We start from the raw sequence: 18228 nt of genomic DNA, 5'->3' as shown, positions 1-18228 counted from the left end.
ACAGCAGAAATGCCAGATAGGTCAGAGCATCATGTTTTTTTTTTGTTTGTTTTTTTGCCACACATCTTTAAATGTTACAGTTGCGGCTGAAAACGACTAAAGAAATAAACAGCGGTTTGCCAGTTTCACTTATCTCCACAATGCAAATCAACAGCCAGATTACCACCTGGGAGTGACTGTTGTTGTTAGCACAACATCACAGTGATTCAGACTATATTATGAGACAGACATAAGGCTGATCATGTGAAACAGATCGATTGAAATTGATGACAATAATTGATCCCACAAACTCAATGCCAGCAGTGTCCATGGACCTGATTTATGCTGTGACGTGACTTGGACCGCTGCAAATCTGACATTGCGGGCTCCTAAAAGGGAACGTAAACGCAGATCTGAAGTGAAAGTCATCTCCGGAAATTTGACCTGTTTAACATCTCTGGTGTAATGCAAGCGCGAGTGTGGTCCCTCAGCGGCACTACATCGCGTGCTGGACAAAATGCTAACGTACATGCAGTGACGTACTGTACAAAGCACTGAGAATCACCATGTCCCTGTGGGCTTTGTACTTCGAAATGCATTAACTATTTATTTTCCACATGCTGGTTGTTTGACACTGCATGAATATGAATGCCAAATGAAGCTATTTAATCAGAATCAATAAGGAATGATTTTAAAGCGATAATGAGCCGCTGTGAGAGTGGGAATAAAATGCAGTAGAGCTGTGATCAATTATACATGGTTTACTGTGGGATAGGAATTATGGACAGCAGCTAGCAACACTGATATGCAGAGTCAACTGATTTAAAAAAACGAAGGTTTGTCTTTGTACTTAATATATATTGCATAGCATAAAGTAATTTTGTCTTGCTAACTGATCAGGGAGCCACAATAATTAGAGCCTATTTGTGTCCTTTGTGTGAATGTGCTGTGATTGTGGTTTGTGCTGAATCTCTGCATGAGAGAAAATAGTTGAATGAGAACGAGATCAGAATGCAAGCTAAATATGTATCATAAAAAACCTTGAAATACACGTTGTTTTGTCTGGAATTACCGATGTGTTCGCTGGTGCTCAACGCAAAGACATGCGTTTCTTTACAGATGGATAGAAACGCTACAGCAGGGAGGCTCATTTTTCTCAGCTTTAGTATGCACGGAGAGCATAACTGAGACAAAATAGGACCAATAATGCATCGTGACACATTAAGTAAGTGAGAAGGATGGCCTGCCAGGCGTTTCTGTTACAGGCAATGAGGCACTATGCATGCACACAGCCAGTAAGCTACCTGTGTTAGCTTAATATGCCATCGAATGTTTTGCCCATGTGATGTATTTCATCCATCAATCAGTTAGCCGTTAGCCAACTTCCTATGGCAAACGGTGCATATGGTGTGTCCGAAATACACCACAAAAGCAGTTTTGTGTAAAGTCAAACATTACTTTGGTAAAAGTGAAAGTCGCCTGTATGGATAGTACTTGAGTAAAAGTCTTGTGTGCAAGTGAATGTACTAAGTTATATTCCATCACTACAACTTCTCAACATACTGAAGGTGGAGGCGATCACTGAGGTTGCCACTGGAATGAATGGATTCCCATTAGACTCACATATGTGGAAAAGAAGTGTAAGACATAACACTCACCTCTGATGGAGCCCCGTAGAAGTTCTCTGCTTTGCTGCCCAGTTTCGGCGGTGCCGTGTGGCTGTGTGTGTGTGCAGGGGGGACAGTGTGTGTGTGTCCAGGCGGCCTGATACTCCTGTTCAGCATTCCTGATGGGAAGATGCCCGTCTGCATCTCTTGGCGGTACTTGTCATAAAGCAGATTGGAGGCACTGAGTGCTGGAGCTCCTCTGGTTTCCGCTTCTGGCTTCGAGGGGTCTTTGACGGAAGTGGCTGTTTGGCCGTGTGTGTATGCCGAGAGCCGGGATGGCAGAGAGGATACCTGATAAGGTCCGTCAGAGGCCTGGGGCTTAAACTGAGGATTCTTCCGGACATAGGTGATGATTTTGGGTCGAACTCCTTTAGGCTTGAGTTTAGGCGATGGGGAGCTGTCTTTGGGCTTGGAGTTGTGGTTCGAGCTCTGCTGGTTGTTGAGAGGCGCTTTGGGGATTCCACTTGTGCTTATGTTGGTTTTGACTGGTGCTCTCACGCAACTGTTGCCATAGCCCTGAGCTGATGTCGTCACAGCAGGGTTGCATCCTGATGGGATGTGTCTCACCCCTCCAGAGACATTCCTGGAAACGAGGTACATGGAGGGTTGCCTGCGTGGTGAACCCTGGGGTGTCCTGAGAGGGGAGTGAGGAGGGGTAGATGACCTGGAGTCCACGCCCGTTCTGTTGGGACTGGAGCAGTTCCTTCTGTATGTGAGCTGAGTCTGGGGTCTCTTGTCGGAAGCGGAAGGATTGGAGGGACTGGAATGACGCCACGCAGCTGTAGCCGGCTGTCTCTCTGCAGGTGGGGCCTGGTTGGGCTGCCGGAGCTGTGATGCCCCAGATGTGTTGTACAGGGAGGAGAAATCCGATGGCTCACGTAAAGACGATTTGGTCAACTTTCTGTTTGACCCGTTACTGTGTGTTTCCAGAGAGGGGCTGGTGGAGGAAGGTTGGCCTGTCTCGGCTTGATGATCACCGGGCTCTGCTAAGCTCCTTGTTCTTCCCGTTTCCGTCTGGCAGAGGGGTCTGACAAGCTGTTGCCTTCGTGGTGGAATCACCCTCTCCTCAAATCCAGCCCTCCTCCTTTGGCCCAGCCCTCCGTCAGAGGACAATCCATTTCTGTGGTGACTTCCCTCCTCCTGTCTCTCACACGATGGCGGGGAGTTCTGGTTAGCATCTACGGGAGCTTCCCTCCTTCTGGTCTGAGCTGAGGTAGTGTTGTTTGTATTGGGATAAGGGCTGGTCTTGGATAGAGAGATGAAAGATTGAGCTTCCCCGCCGCTATCCAGAGCACTCGACAGACTCCCGCTGAGGGCGGCTGCCGACAGACTGGAGACGAACACATTTGTCTCCGACTTGGACTCCTTCAGACCTCCCCTCCATCTCTCCTGGTCTCCTGCCCTGCCCGACCTGGTGTCTCTTTTCTCTATTGAGCCTGTCACACACATGTCTAGCTCTTCAGTGCTGTGACAGCCAATCCTCCTCTGCACCTCTCTGCCCCTCTGCACTCTGCCCTCCACTTTGTTGCTGTCGTTGTCATTTCTCCTCACGCCGGTCGAAGCAGAGCTGGCAGTTGAGCTCGAGGATATGGACATGGGATCTTTTCCATCCCTCAGACTTTCTCCATCGTCTTCCTCTTCGTTCTCCTCCTCACGATCTGCGTTTCCCAAAAACGTATGTATCTCCTGGCGCTCCAAAACCTCGAACTCTCCGAGCTCAGGCTCCAGGCATTGCTGCTCGGAGCCCCAGATCACTAACTTGTCCGGAGATTCACTCTGAGAGACCAAGGGAGGAATGGAGCTTGTGCTATACCCTTCTTGATCGCCAATCGAGGATATTTGATTGGCATTATCATCCCCAGATTGGGAGTACTGGATCTGGGTTTTATTTCCAATCTTTTCGCCTCTGTCAACATTGACCCTCAGTCCCTGGTAACCAGTGGGGAAGCTCATGTCAGACTGATTTTGTTGGCACGCTCAAAGACACCTGCAGGGTGCTGAGGCCATCTATGGACTTACAAATTGTTCTACCCTCCTTGTCTCTCCTCTTCAGGCTCTGCGTGACGATGGCCCTTCAGTTGATCATTCCAAGGACGAAATGTCATCTCATGAAGTCTTTTTCACTTCAACTCGCCACTGATCTTCCATTTAGCTTGAGTTAATGATCTTGTCTTTAATGGCTCTTCGAGGAGATGGAGGCCTGTTGAATCTGAAATAGAAGACAATAAAGGAAACGGTAAGGAAGGGCAACAAGTATGCCTGGAAGGCAGACACTTTCACAGGACCAATTCTGTGTTTATTTTCCCCAAAGAGCCACTAACTTTAAGGATTTTTATACCCGGCCAGAAATCAGCAACACACAGCAGGTTTGTGTCTTGCTCGAGACTCGTATAAATGGATGGTCATTTAAAACAAACAGATGCCCATGTGACAAAAAAAAAAAAAAACAGTGCAGGCAGAACAGGAAGTGTAAGTCTCGGAATCACCATGTTCTATTTTAACGTGTTTTTTTTTGTAATTAAGGTAGAATATTTACATTAAATGACGCTAATTTGAGCGTAGCATTCAAAACGACCGGTGGCTAAATGCGCTCACAAATTAAAAACGCTCATATTGTAACCGGCAAGGCTGCTGCAGCTTTAATAATAGGAGTGCAATTATCAAATTATGATGGATGTTCACTTGAGGGCAGAAAGAAAAAAAAGATAAGTGAGGAGAGGAGAGTCTGTTTGCGCGCGAGCGAAGGAATCACCATGGGGATACTCTGACGAAGACAGGAAAGAGGAAGACAGGGAAGGAAGGGTGCGAAGTGTTTTGTAATGAGCTTCTTTCCTCAGGAGACTTTGAAAAATAGAAGGCAGAATGAGGATAAGGGGAAAACATCTGCAGTAAAAACATGTTCCCTTTTTTTTTTTTTTTTTTTTAATGGAACACAACAAGCTAACAGAGTCTCTAATACGCCCAAGTGCATGTATGTTCCCAACATGATGAACATGAAAATTATGTGTAGGTGTCATTTAGGCGAGGAGTAAAAACACCAGCTCGGGAGGGTTGTATCCATACTGTAGGTCTCATCTCTACAGGAGGGCTAACACTCTCCTCCCAACATGCTCTCTCTCTCTAGCACGCCATATGGCTGATTATGCCAACGCCGCGATTAGATCGCACTCAACCACAGCGCATCCTGCCTCATTTCAAAGCGACATTCTGAAGGATGTACAGAAAAGTGGAGATTCAAATTCCAGCAAGGTTACAGACCGTGTGCGGCGTACAGTGAACAGATGAGCAGATGGCAGGGAGGGCAAACGTCTGAGAGCCTCTTGTGTCACCGCGTCACCGCAGGACGGTGTAATCTTGGCGGCGCAAAAAAAGAGAAAACAACTCAAACCGACAAACAACCACACATCCACACGCCCAAGGAAACTGGAGGGGACTCTCGACGACATGAAACGACTCTGTTATGTTTTCTTTTGCTCTCGGAGGGAGGACTTCCCGGTGTCTCTTTACATTTCAGTCTCTCCATAATTATGCGAGAGCTCTGTGAGGAGTTCTTTTTTTCTGCCTCGATACCAGAAGCATTGAAACCACAGAATATTAATGGACTCAGATACATTTGAGTATCTGTTGTCGACTTGTCTCTTGGCGGATGATGGAAGACGGTAAAAAGAAAGACATATTTTGATTATTATGACATACAGTGATTCACAAAAAAAAAAAGAAAATGCCATATTGCAGTTTTGATCGAACACAGGTTATTTCCTGCATCGCACAATGAACTCCAATCCTATCCTATTTAACATGTCCCGTCATATGTCTGTGCAGGCAGTCAATATTGTATATTTAGACTAAGATGGCTGTTAATGTAGTCCAAATATGTGTCTCCAAACCATCACTCTGAATATTTGAGCGGGTTCCAAAGTTCAAATAGAGCTCCCACCCTCTAGTTATGTGTGTGGCGGAGGGGAGTCTGTTCTCATTAGTAGGTGGCTTCTCCATGTGTCCTGTGGCAGCGATATCACCGAACAGAGTGAACTGCTAACATGGCAGCTCTCACTGCCTTCGGCACATCTGATGCTCTTCCAGTCAGCCGGCTGCGGAGCTACTTCTTCTACAAATGCACGGGGAGGGGAGACATTTGAGGATACATTTTCTTCTTCCTGAAGGTCGCCTTAAAAAAATCATTTGGAGATATTATCATAATCTCTCAAAGAGTCTTTTAAAAAGAGCATTTTGCAGAACTTCTGGGAGCCGAAGAAGGTTAAACAAAGGTTGTTTTATCAAAGTACTGCACATTCTAACACCTTCATAGCCAGATGTCGAAACTGCAGAGAGACGGGGAAATTCCGTTGACAAATAGGCAAACATCGTGTAGATTAATCTGCACGCTGCCTCCTGCACTCTGCCAGACGGCTAATATTTACCCTTAGCTAGTGCACACACACAATCAAATAATTAGCTAATTATAAAACACACACGGTTGAAATTCAAAGAGGGCGGGGAGGGAGAGGAGTAGGAGGGAGAGAAACAAACGGAGGGCCGTATTTGAAAGTGGGGGAGCGCATCGATTGCGGCAGTGATGTAGCGCTGGAGGTTGTGCTGATGACAGCAGTCCTGGGGAGGCTGAGCGCCGAGCTTGGTCACAGTGGCTGAACCGGAATAAGCTGCACACGTCACCTTCACAGCGAGGCAGACAAAACCAATCCGGCGAGGCCCTAAACACAATACGACGGAGAACAAAAGAACCTGTCTGACTATGTGAATAAAAGGGCCTGTTGTGATGATAAAGAGCATAAAAAATTGGGCGCATCTCGGGATGCTTCGGGAGACATATGCTTCAGAGCAGGATAACTTGACAGGATCTCCCCGCTGTCGCGCTGCCTGTCGGTGACATACCTGCTTGGATGCTGAAAGTGAAGAGGATCACACGGGAGAGAGTGGATAAAGCAGGATGGTGTTGGCGAGGGGCTGACTTGACGTTCCGTCGACTGGGGTATGCAATTATGCAATTACAAAAACGACGAATGTGGACAGGAGTCTTTGATCGGCGAACCTCCTTCAGTTTGAGAATACACCTTAAATAAAACAGCAAGTGCACGGGGTACATTTTTTGGCTTCATGAGTGGTGTATGCAGTGTTGTCAGTGGTGTGCTATCCTTCATTTACATTATTTCTTAAAACAGTTAGAAACAGGTCCCTGGGTGGGAAAGCAGCCTATAGAAAAAAATATATATATAATTGCACAATTTCCAACTGAAAGCCTTAAACAAAAAACAATAAAAAGTATATTATGCCAGATTTGAAATTTCATCAGTTATAGGATGTGTCAATCATCCAGCTGGCTGGCGTGTAAGTGGCTCAGGAGGGAGGGGAGGGGACCGAGAGTGGACCCTGGCTACACTTTTACTTCTTGGCTGTTGTAGGTTCCAGGGCGGACATAGAGACTCAAATCCTGTCAAAAGTTCTTTCAGAATTAAAGTGTTTCAAAGTGACTGGGATTTTGACTTTTTGATGACTTTCAGAGAATACCGCAGAAAGCCAGAACTGATGTTCCTCCTGCATATTATGCATGCGGAGGTGATCTGGAGCTGGAATACGTAACGAAGGCTGGCTTTGTTTCACCTGATGGTGAGACCCACTAGTTTGAGGTAACCGCTCGGCACGATCTCCTCTGGGACGAGAGCAGGAGACGAGGTCGAGGAAAGAATTGAACAGTCCTGCTTCTGTTGTCATGGCAATGCCGTATCCCTGGGAATTGGAGGAAACACGTCCTGACCCCCCGTGTCTTCCATCAGGTGGGGGTGGGGGGGGGAGATGGGCTGTTCTGAAGGTCACGCTTTCACACTCACAACTCGTGCATACACTCTGCTGTGCGGCGCTCTCACATGTGAACTCGTGAAGAAATCAACACGGTGTTCGCTGAGTAGCTGAGTGAAAGTCAGGGTTGTTTAAAAAAAAAACTAAAAAAAAATTCCTACCAGCTATACTACTCATCGAGGAGCAATCATATCCCCACAAGAGGGTAGTTGGTTGCTGAAGTGATGAGAGCGCAGGGCAGGATAAGACGATATCGCAGCTCTGATCAAATTCAGTCGAGGGCTGGTACGTGTGGTTTTCACCAGGCTCCCAACCTATCAAGTGTCACATTTAACCACAGAAAAGCTCTTCTGAGGCGCAGAAAAACGATGCGCTGAGAACCTGACTCCATCACTGGAGATGGAGGGGAAAAACACAATCTAGAGTGGAATGTGAAAAGAGAAAGGCCCTCCTCATCTTCATCCTCTTTTTTTTTTTTATGCTCTGAATGTGAGCCTGCATGTGTGGGTGAACGAATGAGACACAGACATGAGGTGGGAAGGATGGAGACATGCAGATGGAGACAGAAAAAGGAGGAGGAGAAGAAGCGTCACAGGAGAGCCACAGCTTTTTCTAATTAGGCTGATGGAGGGGAATACATCATTTGAACCCCTACAGTATACAAGCTATAGAACCCCCCGTCGCTGATAAAAGCTCACGAGAGCAGAGAGAGGTAATTATTGAAAATCCTTTACCATATATAATGCTAATGAGCGCTAAATTGCCCCCCCATTGATGGAACCATTTTATACATTTCGGTACCGCAGGTGGTAAATCTCATGGTAGCGATAAGCTCCAAATCTAAGAATGGACTGTATCCTTTTTCCTCGTTTCTCTCACAGGGACTGTGTGAAAAAATCATTATTTGGGGAGGATGGGGGCTGATGGTTTCTTTAAAAATTTCCTGGAGGGAAGATAGTCTGGATTTTAAGGATTTCTCACTTATTCTTTAAAAAAAAAAAAATCAAATATCTGCTCTATAAAGATGTTTTTTTTTTTTTTATGCCAAACCATTATGACACATTTGCTGGGATCTGTACCAAACAGTTGACTGAGATCCATTTGAAAAAATCATAGCTACTGTGATTTAGTTAACCCGCTCGGCCTTACATTTCTCTGAAAACCATGCGGCCACACAGAACACCCGACCATGCATCATGCACCTCATCTGATCTCGTATACTTCAGGCTGCGGCATCATCCAACTGAACGTATGGTGGCATTAAATGGAACCCGGGAGTGGGGTGGAAAACAAGGCAGTGCTCTTCTCCATCAGGACTCACGGAGCTGTGCATAATTGCAATTGTGGGTAGGGTCCGTACCGATTGATTTTCATGCAGTCCCTGCAGGATTTCATGATGTAGAATAAAAATATCAGAGTTCCCCAAATGCTACAGATTCTCAGACATTACACTGTCTATTTTTCTCTCAGTGACCCTGAAAAGTCGAGCCAGGTTAAAAAAACAAAAAAAAAAACATGCAACACACAACTCGTTCTTGTTTTCACACAGATGTTACAACACAAAGGCTGTGCATGAGTACCATAATGCATCGTGTCAAAAGCGTACGCGCACACCTGCAACAATCAACACATGCGCGCACACCCTTTCCCGCCCACCCCTCGGCGTCTTTGTTGTCGGTCCAGCAGCACATGTGGCCGTTACAGAAGCCATTTGTCTTTGGCACTTTGCTTTATTCCTCTCCTCCCCCCACCGGAGAGCAGACAGGTTTTATAGCTCGCTGGTCCCGGGGGAACCCCCAACGACACGCACACACACACACACACACACACACACAAATACACGCATTCCCCCAGTGCCATCCCTCTGTCATCCATACATACACACATACTTCTGCAGAAATGTGAATTCCAGCACTTAAGATAGCAGAAGGAGCCCAAGTGTTGGGGGTGTCGACGTGGGCATGACCATAATTTATGACTCCTGAGCGTTAGCACATGACATGATTAGATTTAGTGCAGGTTTACATTAAGATTCGGTCCTTGTAGACGAAACTCTAATGCAGCACACGCTGTGTCTTTGCCTGCATGTAATTAATCTAATGACATCATCCTTGCGTGTCCTTGTGCACTGTCCCGAGGCCGCGTTTAAAACCTGCGTGCATGAAAGTGTGAACTTGTGAACATCTATCCTCCACTAGACGCGACTGCATTCGAGGCTCCGGCTGATGGAAGTGCGAATAAAACTGGCAGATGCTGAACAAAAAAACAATCATCCTCTTGCCCGTTTTATTTGGGGGGGGGTGGGGGAAAGTATTCATCTTTCTCCTCGTACATCTATTCACATAAAAATCATCCGGCGGTGCTGAGGCTTAGCGAGAGAAAGTCTATTCAGGAACGAGCTAAGCTTCAGTCATCCGTTTCCCTCTCCTCCCATCTTTGTCGGCGACAGAAATAGCACCAAAATAAGCTAAATGCTCCATTTTTCACAGAAGACACAATAGACACCCCGTAGACTAGATTTTTTTTTGCACAAGTGGTGATTCACTAAACTGCAGCCCGGGTGTTTGGACACGTGAACCGAGCGACACCGACAGGGATCAGAGTTGAGGCAGAGCTGCGAAACATCCAGAAATAGTATCCTGCGGTTGCTCGACTGTCGGTTGTGCACTTTACGTGTAGATCTGGAGCTTCCCCCCCATGACTGCAGCACAACAAAGCTCCTTCCTAGCTGCTGTATTCAATTAAGCCTCGTCCCCTCAGTGATCCCCATATGCTCCATCCCTAGCTCAGAAAGAGATCTCTTCCTCCAGTCCCTCACCCACCCTAATAATACAGAGTTAATGAGGGCAGGGCGAAGTGATCAATCCCATTTTCATCCTCACATCAGCAGACCATCTCCCCAAATAATCCCACATCTCTCTCCCCCTCTTGTCTCTCGCTCTCTCTCACACTCCACTCCCACATGCAGACAGTTTGCACCCCAGAGAGAGTTATTCTGTATCGCAGGGAAGAGGAAGGGGGGGCGTAACAGGATTTCTGCAGGATCCCGGGTCAGAGTGGGTGGTCACACCTAACTGAATAAGAAGAATGAGGGAAAATCAGATCATCTGCAATAAAAGCTGATTTATTTCCCCACACCGCGAGTGCTACCTGCTATGATGATCGCTGGGGAAAATGGCAAAAACGGCAATAACAGGATTTATCAGCTGGGGCGAAGATAAAAAAAATGGAGGGTGCGCGACCGCGCGTCCCTCCCAACGACACGTGTTCGCACACACTTCGTCTTCTTTGTTACTTTGCCACACAGATAAAAAGATAATCGCGAGAAGAAAACGCTCAAATTCCCACTTACACATGAGCTCCGAGTGCGAACTTGGGCTCACACGTGCAAAAAAAAAAAAAGAAAAGTTGCACATATAGTAACGTGGGCACCACCTACTCACACGCGGGCAGTGACTACCACTGCAGCGGGAGAGGAGACAAAGAAGACGGCTTCTCTTCTGGGGCAGGAAATGTGGCTCGGTCTGTCACGCAAAAAAAAACAAAAAAAAAACACACACGATGACATTTTCCATCTCCTAAATCTTTTTTTTTTTCAGCTTCGCTTATGGCAAGAGCCGGGGGAGTGAATCTCCTCTCAATCAGACGCGGTCCCTGCCTCACTGTCTGGTTTTGTGCTGTGCTGTGCAGCCTGTGAGGATGGACGGTGGTGAGATGGATAAAAAAGAAAAAAAAAAGGGGGGGGGGAGACAAATGTGCAGGGAAATGAAAAAGAGAAATGAGGCGCAAAACAACAAACTGATCGGCTCGGTTAGGAGTAAAACGGATCTCTGCGGTCCGGAAAGGGGAGAACTAGGAGAAGGAGCAAGACTTGTGTTTACTGGTTCACGGATGAACGTGGATGCAGGCAGGGGTGGCACGGAGGAGAGAGGTGGGGGGGGGGGTAAAAAAAAAGGGGGTGTCTGTCCACGCTGGCTGCTGGTTTGCACCGCATTGTTATTAGCAGAGCCCCTCCACCCACTACCCTCGCTCCTGTCGCAGGGAAAATATTAACTCTTGCATGGCTGTGCGGAGGGGGGGACAAAGAGGAGAGGAGAGGAAAGGAGAGGTGAGGATGTGAGTTCACGCCGCAGACAAAGAATTCACCGGCGGGAGGAAGTTGCCCACACGGAGTCAGACATAAAGCCTGGCGAAGGTGAAACGGCCCCACACAAAAGACAGCGCGCAACTTAGACGGGCTGAGTCACTTCTGTTTATTTCTGGGAGAAAAAAAAAAAATATATGATAATAGAAACAAATGATGCTGCAGAGAGAGAGAGGGGGGGGGGAGGAAGGAGGAGGGGGGGATGTGGATGTGTGAGATTCTTGTTAGTATTGTAATGTGTGAGTGCGCGTATGCATGCGTAATGTGCAAGTGGCAAAAAAAAACAAAAAAACCCCAAGGGGTGTGGGGGAGGGACGACTGGCAAAGGATCAGCGAGAGGTGAGCAAAGAATAGAACGAGCTGAGGGGTTTTGGGGTGGTGGTGATGATGTGCAGGAAAAAAAAAAATATGGTAATGGTCTGAACTGGCAGTGTAACAAAAAAAAAGAAAAAAAGACTGGAAGCAGAGAGAAACTACCGGACTGGTCTTTGGAGGATACTTAAAGAAGAATTCTCCTCAGTTTAAAAGGATTTTTTCGACAGATCGGTTTATTTTTGGCAAACGGGGCAACGAGGCTCAAACGAAACGCAGACGTCCGGCATGGAGACGTCACGTAAAAGATGAATGACGTGGACCCCGGGGAATGTTTCTGTGGTGGAGTTAAATGCAGCCTCTCACAGTTCTGTCCGCTGCATTCATAAAGGAACATTAATTTGCCTATTAAGAGCCGCGGCCTGCTGACTAACACAATCAAAATGACCTTTCTGACTTCTGATTCTGGCAAACGGACGCATGCGCTCGCACACAAGTGAAAAAGGTCTCTCGTGTTGACTCCCCACAGGACGGGGGGGGGGTGTGCACGTGCATGTGCATGCTTGTGTGTTTTGTGTTTGTGTGTGTGTGTCATCTGCGGAGGCGTGCCTCTCTGTTCACCCTCCGATGTCCTGCCCGTGACTGCAGGGGGGGGAGGAGCCGCATCGAGCTCATTGCCACCTTCCAGACAAAAGACGGCGTGAATTCGAGAGCGTGTGGACTGCGTGTGTGTGTTGACACTTGCGTCCACACACACATGCACATGCCTTTCACAATATTTTTAATTGTGAGCGGCTTCTCCCTCGCTCTGCGCTCTCTCCTTTCACTTCGCAGCGCTTTAATAATACAACAAAAACCAATCGGAGGTGCACACACGAACATGAAATTGAGAGGCACACTGACACACTTTTTCCTCCTCTCTCCTTCGCCCCTCACTTCTCATCTCTATTTTCCTCCCTCCCTCTCTCCTTCTCCTCCTCCTGCTCCGTCCTATAAAAATGACCTTGAAGGTCGCGGCGGGCGAGCTACACTCCTGGGCCTTGTGACAAACTGTCTTACCTGCAGAAACACGCACACATACATCAGCACTTGACCCAGCACTAACACACACACACACACAACCAAACACATGCAGGCACCAGTGCTGCGAGTGGTTTTCCTGGCAGAGATCTGCTGAATTGATCGCCTGCTCAGAACACTGCAGAGGTCAGATGTAATGAATCAATCACACACGCATCAGCATCTGGAATTACAGCGAGCGACAGCAGACCGGCTTGAGCTACAAGGCCACGGGCTCCGCCGCCGCCCCCCCTGCTTCGATGTGGTGTCGACCCTCGGCATTAATGTGGCCGGGAGGGATCGGCGAGATTTAGCAAAAATGGACTGGCGGGATCCATACATGTGGGAGGGCCCCTGATATTGAGATCAATCGCCGGCAGCAGACAGTTCCAATAAACCCACGCGGCAACAAACTTCCAGGCACAGCACGGAACGAAATGATGCAACTTTTAGATATCAGGACGCTTTCAGTCAAGAGAAAACAAACCTAATGCGCAGGCTCCACCCTAACAAAAACAGCTCTAACAAACTGCCCCCCCCCCCAACAGTCTCAAGGACAACTTGATCATCAGACGCCGATCAATCAGGACGAGAGGCAGCTGAGTGTGAAAGACATGCCCCCTGTCTGCTCACCTTTCTTTAATCTATCATCTCCTGCCGTCCCCCACCCCCCCCCCAGAGGAAGCCGAGGAGTTGTTGCAAAAGTAGTCGAAGCGCACAGAAATACTGTGCATGTTAAAGAAAAGGAGGCGATTTACGTTTGTGCAAGAGCAGGGCAGTCTCAGTGGCAAATGAAGCTAATGAGAAGAAGCAGGCAGAGTTAGATGAACATTTTACAGAAGACACCTTAGTTTCCTTGGAGATTTGATCAATCGCAGAGCATAACTTCACATACAACTTCTATACACAAAAAAAGAGCTTCCACATTCAAAGTTGCGCTGCGTAGATTTTGGAGAAGAAATTCAAATTCAAATTGTAATATTTACAGTGTAAATGCAGCAATAATACAACTTGTTTTTTCCCCCCATAACTGAATCAACAAGCTGCTCTCAGAGGAAAAACAAGGTTCCCAGAACACCGTTCAAGGCTAGAAAGGTGGCAGGGTCCGCCACATATAAACAAAGTGAAAACTGTGTGAAATTTGTTGGTCATTTGGTTGGTTAATTCAGTTTATGGAAACAATGGAGTTTGTTTATTTAATTTACTAATGCACATAAACGCCTTCCCCAAAGCTACATAACGTCTAACAGAACTAGAAACCGGTTGCCTCGTTCCTGGCGCGTGTTCAAGGAAAAAACAGAAAGGGGACTCTATTAGGATCAAATTTTATCTCTCCATTTAAGTTTCGTTTAATTGATGCCAGGAAACTATCACGCTCATGTGCAATACTAGTAAACAACAACAACAACAACAACAAAAAGCACTGATAAACAACAACAACAATCACAACGCCTCCAAAGTGTCTCCTCAGTGCAGTGGATCATAGCTGGATCCAGGGTCCTTAAAGCCCCGTGTAATCTGTGTGTGATCATTAGCATCACCCACAGAGACCTGACCCGCTACCATCCATCACACCAGGCCGCTCCTGCCTGTCTGACCTCCCTCCATCTGCAGCCACGCTCTCCTGTAGCTCACCTCCTCCACCTCCTCCACCACCACTGCTACTGCTGCTGCTGCTGCTGCTACTGCTGCTCCACTTTACTGCGCGGGCAACTTCCGCGTCACTCTTATTTTTTTGGAGACATTTCACAAAGCTGCACCGCATTGTCGAGAGAAAAGAAAAACACATCAGACCGAGTCAGCACCGAGACCCAAATTCATCGAGGTAAAAAACAATAAATATTATAATACAAATTATTATTGTATTCATGCCGGTCCGCGATGCGTCATTGCAAACACAACACAATAACTGCGGGCTTTTTATTATTTTTTTTCTCTCTCAGCCGCGGGACTCACCTCCAGCTTTCTGCGCGGCTGGCGCGTTGAAGAGATGTCGGTCAGGTGCGGGAGCTGCGTCTCTTCTTCACTCCGTCTCCCTCCTTCTCCGACTGCCAGAAAACAGTGCAACAGAGAGAGAGAGATGCTGCGGACAGGAGGAGGAGGAGGAGGAGGAGGAGGAGGAGCGGTGCTGATGCTGCAGCCGACACCTGACAGAGCATCCTCCTCCTCCTCCTCCTCCTCCTGTTCCTCCTTCTTTCTCCTGCGCGACACATTTGCGCCCCCTGCTGGACCAAATCCTACTCCGTCATTTGTTGATTGCAACATTTATCTATCCTAAACACAGACAGGCACTACTCTGCTCTCAATGAGATACCGCCTTCAATGTGCCAAAAGGACAGAAAGTACATGTTCTGTTATAATAAATAATGAATGACAAGTCAATAAATATGGACATTTGCTTTGTCTGTGGCTTGAAAGTAATTCTTAAAGTTGATCCTAAAGGGTTTGAATTATGAGCGAGACCTTGGAAGCCACTCACTGGATGTCAAAATTGATAACCTGGCAGTCTCCTGAACTGTTTTGCCATAGTTTTACAAACCTGGCTTCCACTTTAAATGAATAAACGATGTGGATGTCAAGATATTCCTCTACTACTCTCTTCTGGAATCCCAATGTATGTTTTTGGTCAAATCAAGACAATTTAAAAGGGGGACTTGAGCACGCTGATGAATTTACAGCCTGTAACTGTGCAAACAACTGCGTGTTTAGAATAGAGTGGACAGAAACAGCAAGTCAGCTCGGATCAGGTGCGCAGTCGTCACTAGACCATTGGTTAAGCAGGGATATCGAATAGATTGGGCGATGATCCCAAGGGTCGGAGTTGAGAGAGTACAAAGCACCGGTCAAATAAATGTAAAGTAACATGGAAAACTACAGTAATTCAATGCCAAAAGACCAACATTATCAGAAACCAACAGACCAGACAGCTGCCTGTCATATTGTAAGTCTGGAAGAAACATTACATTCCTGTCAACAGGACTTTGTGAGCAGCGTGATAAAAGCCTTTGTATCGGTAGATCTCTTCATGAACGGCCACAGAAGGAAGGAGTCTGGGTTTTTTTTTCAAAAAAAAGCTCATTTTATTTACAGGAGCGATGCACGGAACATACACCAATCTCAAACAAAAAGACAGGAGACAAGAGGAGAACCACCAGACGGGCGTGAACAATCGAGGCATTCTCGACTGACTACATGCTACATGAGCATGACATTTACAGTGTGAGGGACTTGTGGTTGATCAGGCACAAGTATTAAGATAGTCCATAAATTGCCCTGTCCCTCATTCTCAGTATCCTGGGGGTCAGGGTCCTGAAACTACCAGAAGGTGGCGCCAAAGTACACAAATTTCACATCCCTCCCCACACACACACACACACACAATGACTTATAATGTGAATTATAACACGAAAACAAACAAACAAAAAGAGTCACATGTCAAACAAACATAGAGAACTTTAATAGAGACCTAGAAGCTGTGTTAGGCTACAGTCTTATACCTGAAAATATTCTGTGCATAAAACCAGACACTGTTTGTTCAGTTGTCAAGGAGATAGCTCCAACTGTTGTCGAGCTAAGTGTGGAACGCAAAGCTTCATGGAAAAAAGAAAGCTTGTGACCGCAGAGTTTTTCAAGCTCACCACCGTGCATCACTTGTTTAACAGCCCCCGTTGACGAGACAGCGTGTGATCGTCAGTTTTTGCAAAAAGCTGCAGTTTTGCGTGCAGCAAGAACGAGATGTTCCCGCTTCTCTTTCAGCGAGGCAGCGCTGAGAACTGAACCACGGAGATGAATAACATCAAGAGGAAAAAAAAAAAAAAACTTTCTAAGAGACTTAAACAGATGGACATTTTTTGTGTTTTTTTTTTTCTTTCCGGCATTTACACGCAGTTCTTAAAACACGATGAAAGCAAACGACGGCCGAGGAAAAGGCGAGGGGTCTGAGAACTTGATGCGATCACAGTGAAATGATAGTGATGGATTTGAAACATCAAAAGCTCGATAATGCGGCATACATTATGTAAAAGGGAAGGCTTAAGGTCAGTGGGGTTTTAAAGCAGCATGAAAGGGAAAAGAAAGCAGCTGCTTGTTATCTATGCGGATGTGTATACATTATAGTATTTATAGCTGAGGTTTGGTAAAAAGTACACCTCATGCCAGAAAATACACATGAATCCCTTTTGTATCGATTCAACAGGAAACCAGATATACATTTCATGCAGTAAAGAACAAATAACTGCCGCCACGGACATTCACAGGACAGCAAGATAAAACATGAATCACTCGTCCGTTGTTGTCATGTTACACCGTGCATTAGGTAGATTTCTTTGAAATAAAACTCATTACGGCAAATGGGATTTTTCACATTCTTTGACTAAGCTGATATGTCTGTTTTAAAAAGAATATATAATTACCTCCTTTGACAATTTAGCAGCGCATTAACATGTTAAGCACGCTGGAAAAGTCAGTCGTGATTCATACAAGTTACAGTTACATGGTTACATGACTGCATTTTTGTTTTTTTGTCATCAGAAGGCAATAACGGATGAAGTAAGGCGAGGGCAGTGATTTTGCCGACCCTGAGGATAAAGTTCCAGTTGCACTGATACTACAGACACAATATAAAGCCACAGAACGTCCGACACAAACAGAGCAACATAAAATAAGCCTTTTTCTCCCAATTTACAAATAATTTACTGCAAGAAATATAAACAAAATCTTATATACACAGTTCTGATTATACAGCTACTTTTGTTTTAAAGGACTCCCAAAGCTACAGTGAATGCACTTCAAGGGTTAAAACTAATGGGAAAATGATACGACGTAAAAGGTGCAATACTTAAAAATTAAATTGCACCGTGTCACCAGATTAACTGCTAGCTGCTGCTAACTGTAGCTGCTGTTAGCTTGTTAGCTCCCGCAGCTAGCAGTGCAGACCGGGAAGCTCGAGCACACGAGGCCAGGATAGGCCGGAGCTAGCTGCTTAGCATGCTAACCTCTGTGGATATCTTTCTGCTATAAAATAATATAAAATTTTTTTTAACTAAAATTCTTAAATATTGCACCTTTAAAAAAATTACTAACCCTTTGTTCACAGGAAAACACACCGGTTTTACACACCAAAGTCTGTTGACAATTTTGGGAGTACTAAAATTTAGCATAAAGCCTTTTGTAGCCCCAGAGGAAGCAGCGCATAGTCTGATAAATTGACTAAGTGATGTCACCCGAGTCAGCTGAAGACTAGAAGTTTAGAAA

At 46.1% G+C, this 18228-nt stretch overlaps 1 protein-coding gene across 2 annotated transcripts in view; it reads right to left on the bottom strand.

Annotated features, from left to right (window-relative positions):
* mtus2a (microtubule associated tumor suppressor candidate 2a) overlaps positions 1-15152 on the bottom strand; it is a 49291-nt gene extending 34139 nt beyond the window's left edge. The window contains exons 1-2 of one of the 2 annotated variants that reach the window (XM_037120701.1): positions 14932-15152; positions 1638-3855 (exon numbers count right to left, since the gene is read on the bottom strand). In XM_037120701.1, the coding sequence (XP_036976596.1) occupies positions 1638-3599 (1962 nt within the window). In that variant the 5' untranslated portion in view covers positions 3600-3855; positions 14932-15152. The remainder of the gene's footprint in view (positions 1-1637; positions 3856-14931) is intronic. The other variant, XM_037120702.1, reaches the window with a different exon arrangement.
* Between the last annotated feature and the right edge of the window lie 3076 nt (positions 15153-18228).

Source organism: Acanthopagrus latus, chromosome 13 (assembly GCF_904848185.1).
Source record: "Acanthopagrus latus isolate v.2019 chromosome 13, fAcaLat1.1, whole genome shotgun sequence".
Lineage (NCBI taxonomy): Eukaryota > Metazoa > Chordata > Actinopteri > Spariformes > Sparidae > Acanthopagrus > Acanthopagrus latus.
The sequence above is the reverse complement of the archived record's forward strand: the minus strand, read 5'-3'. Positions and strand labels throughout refer to the sequence as shown.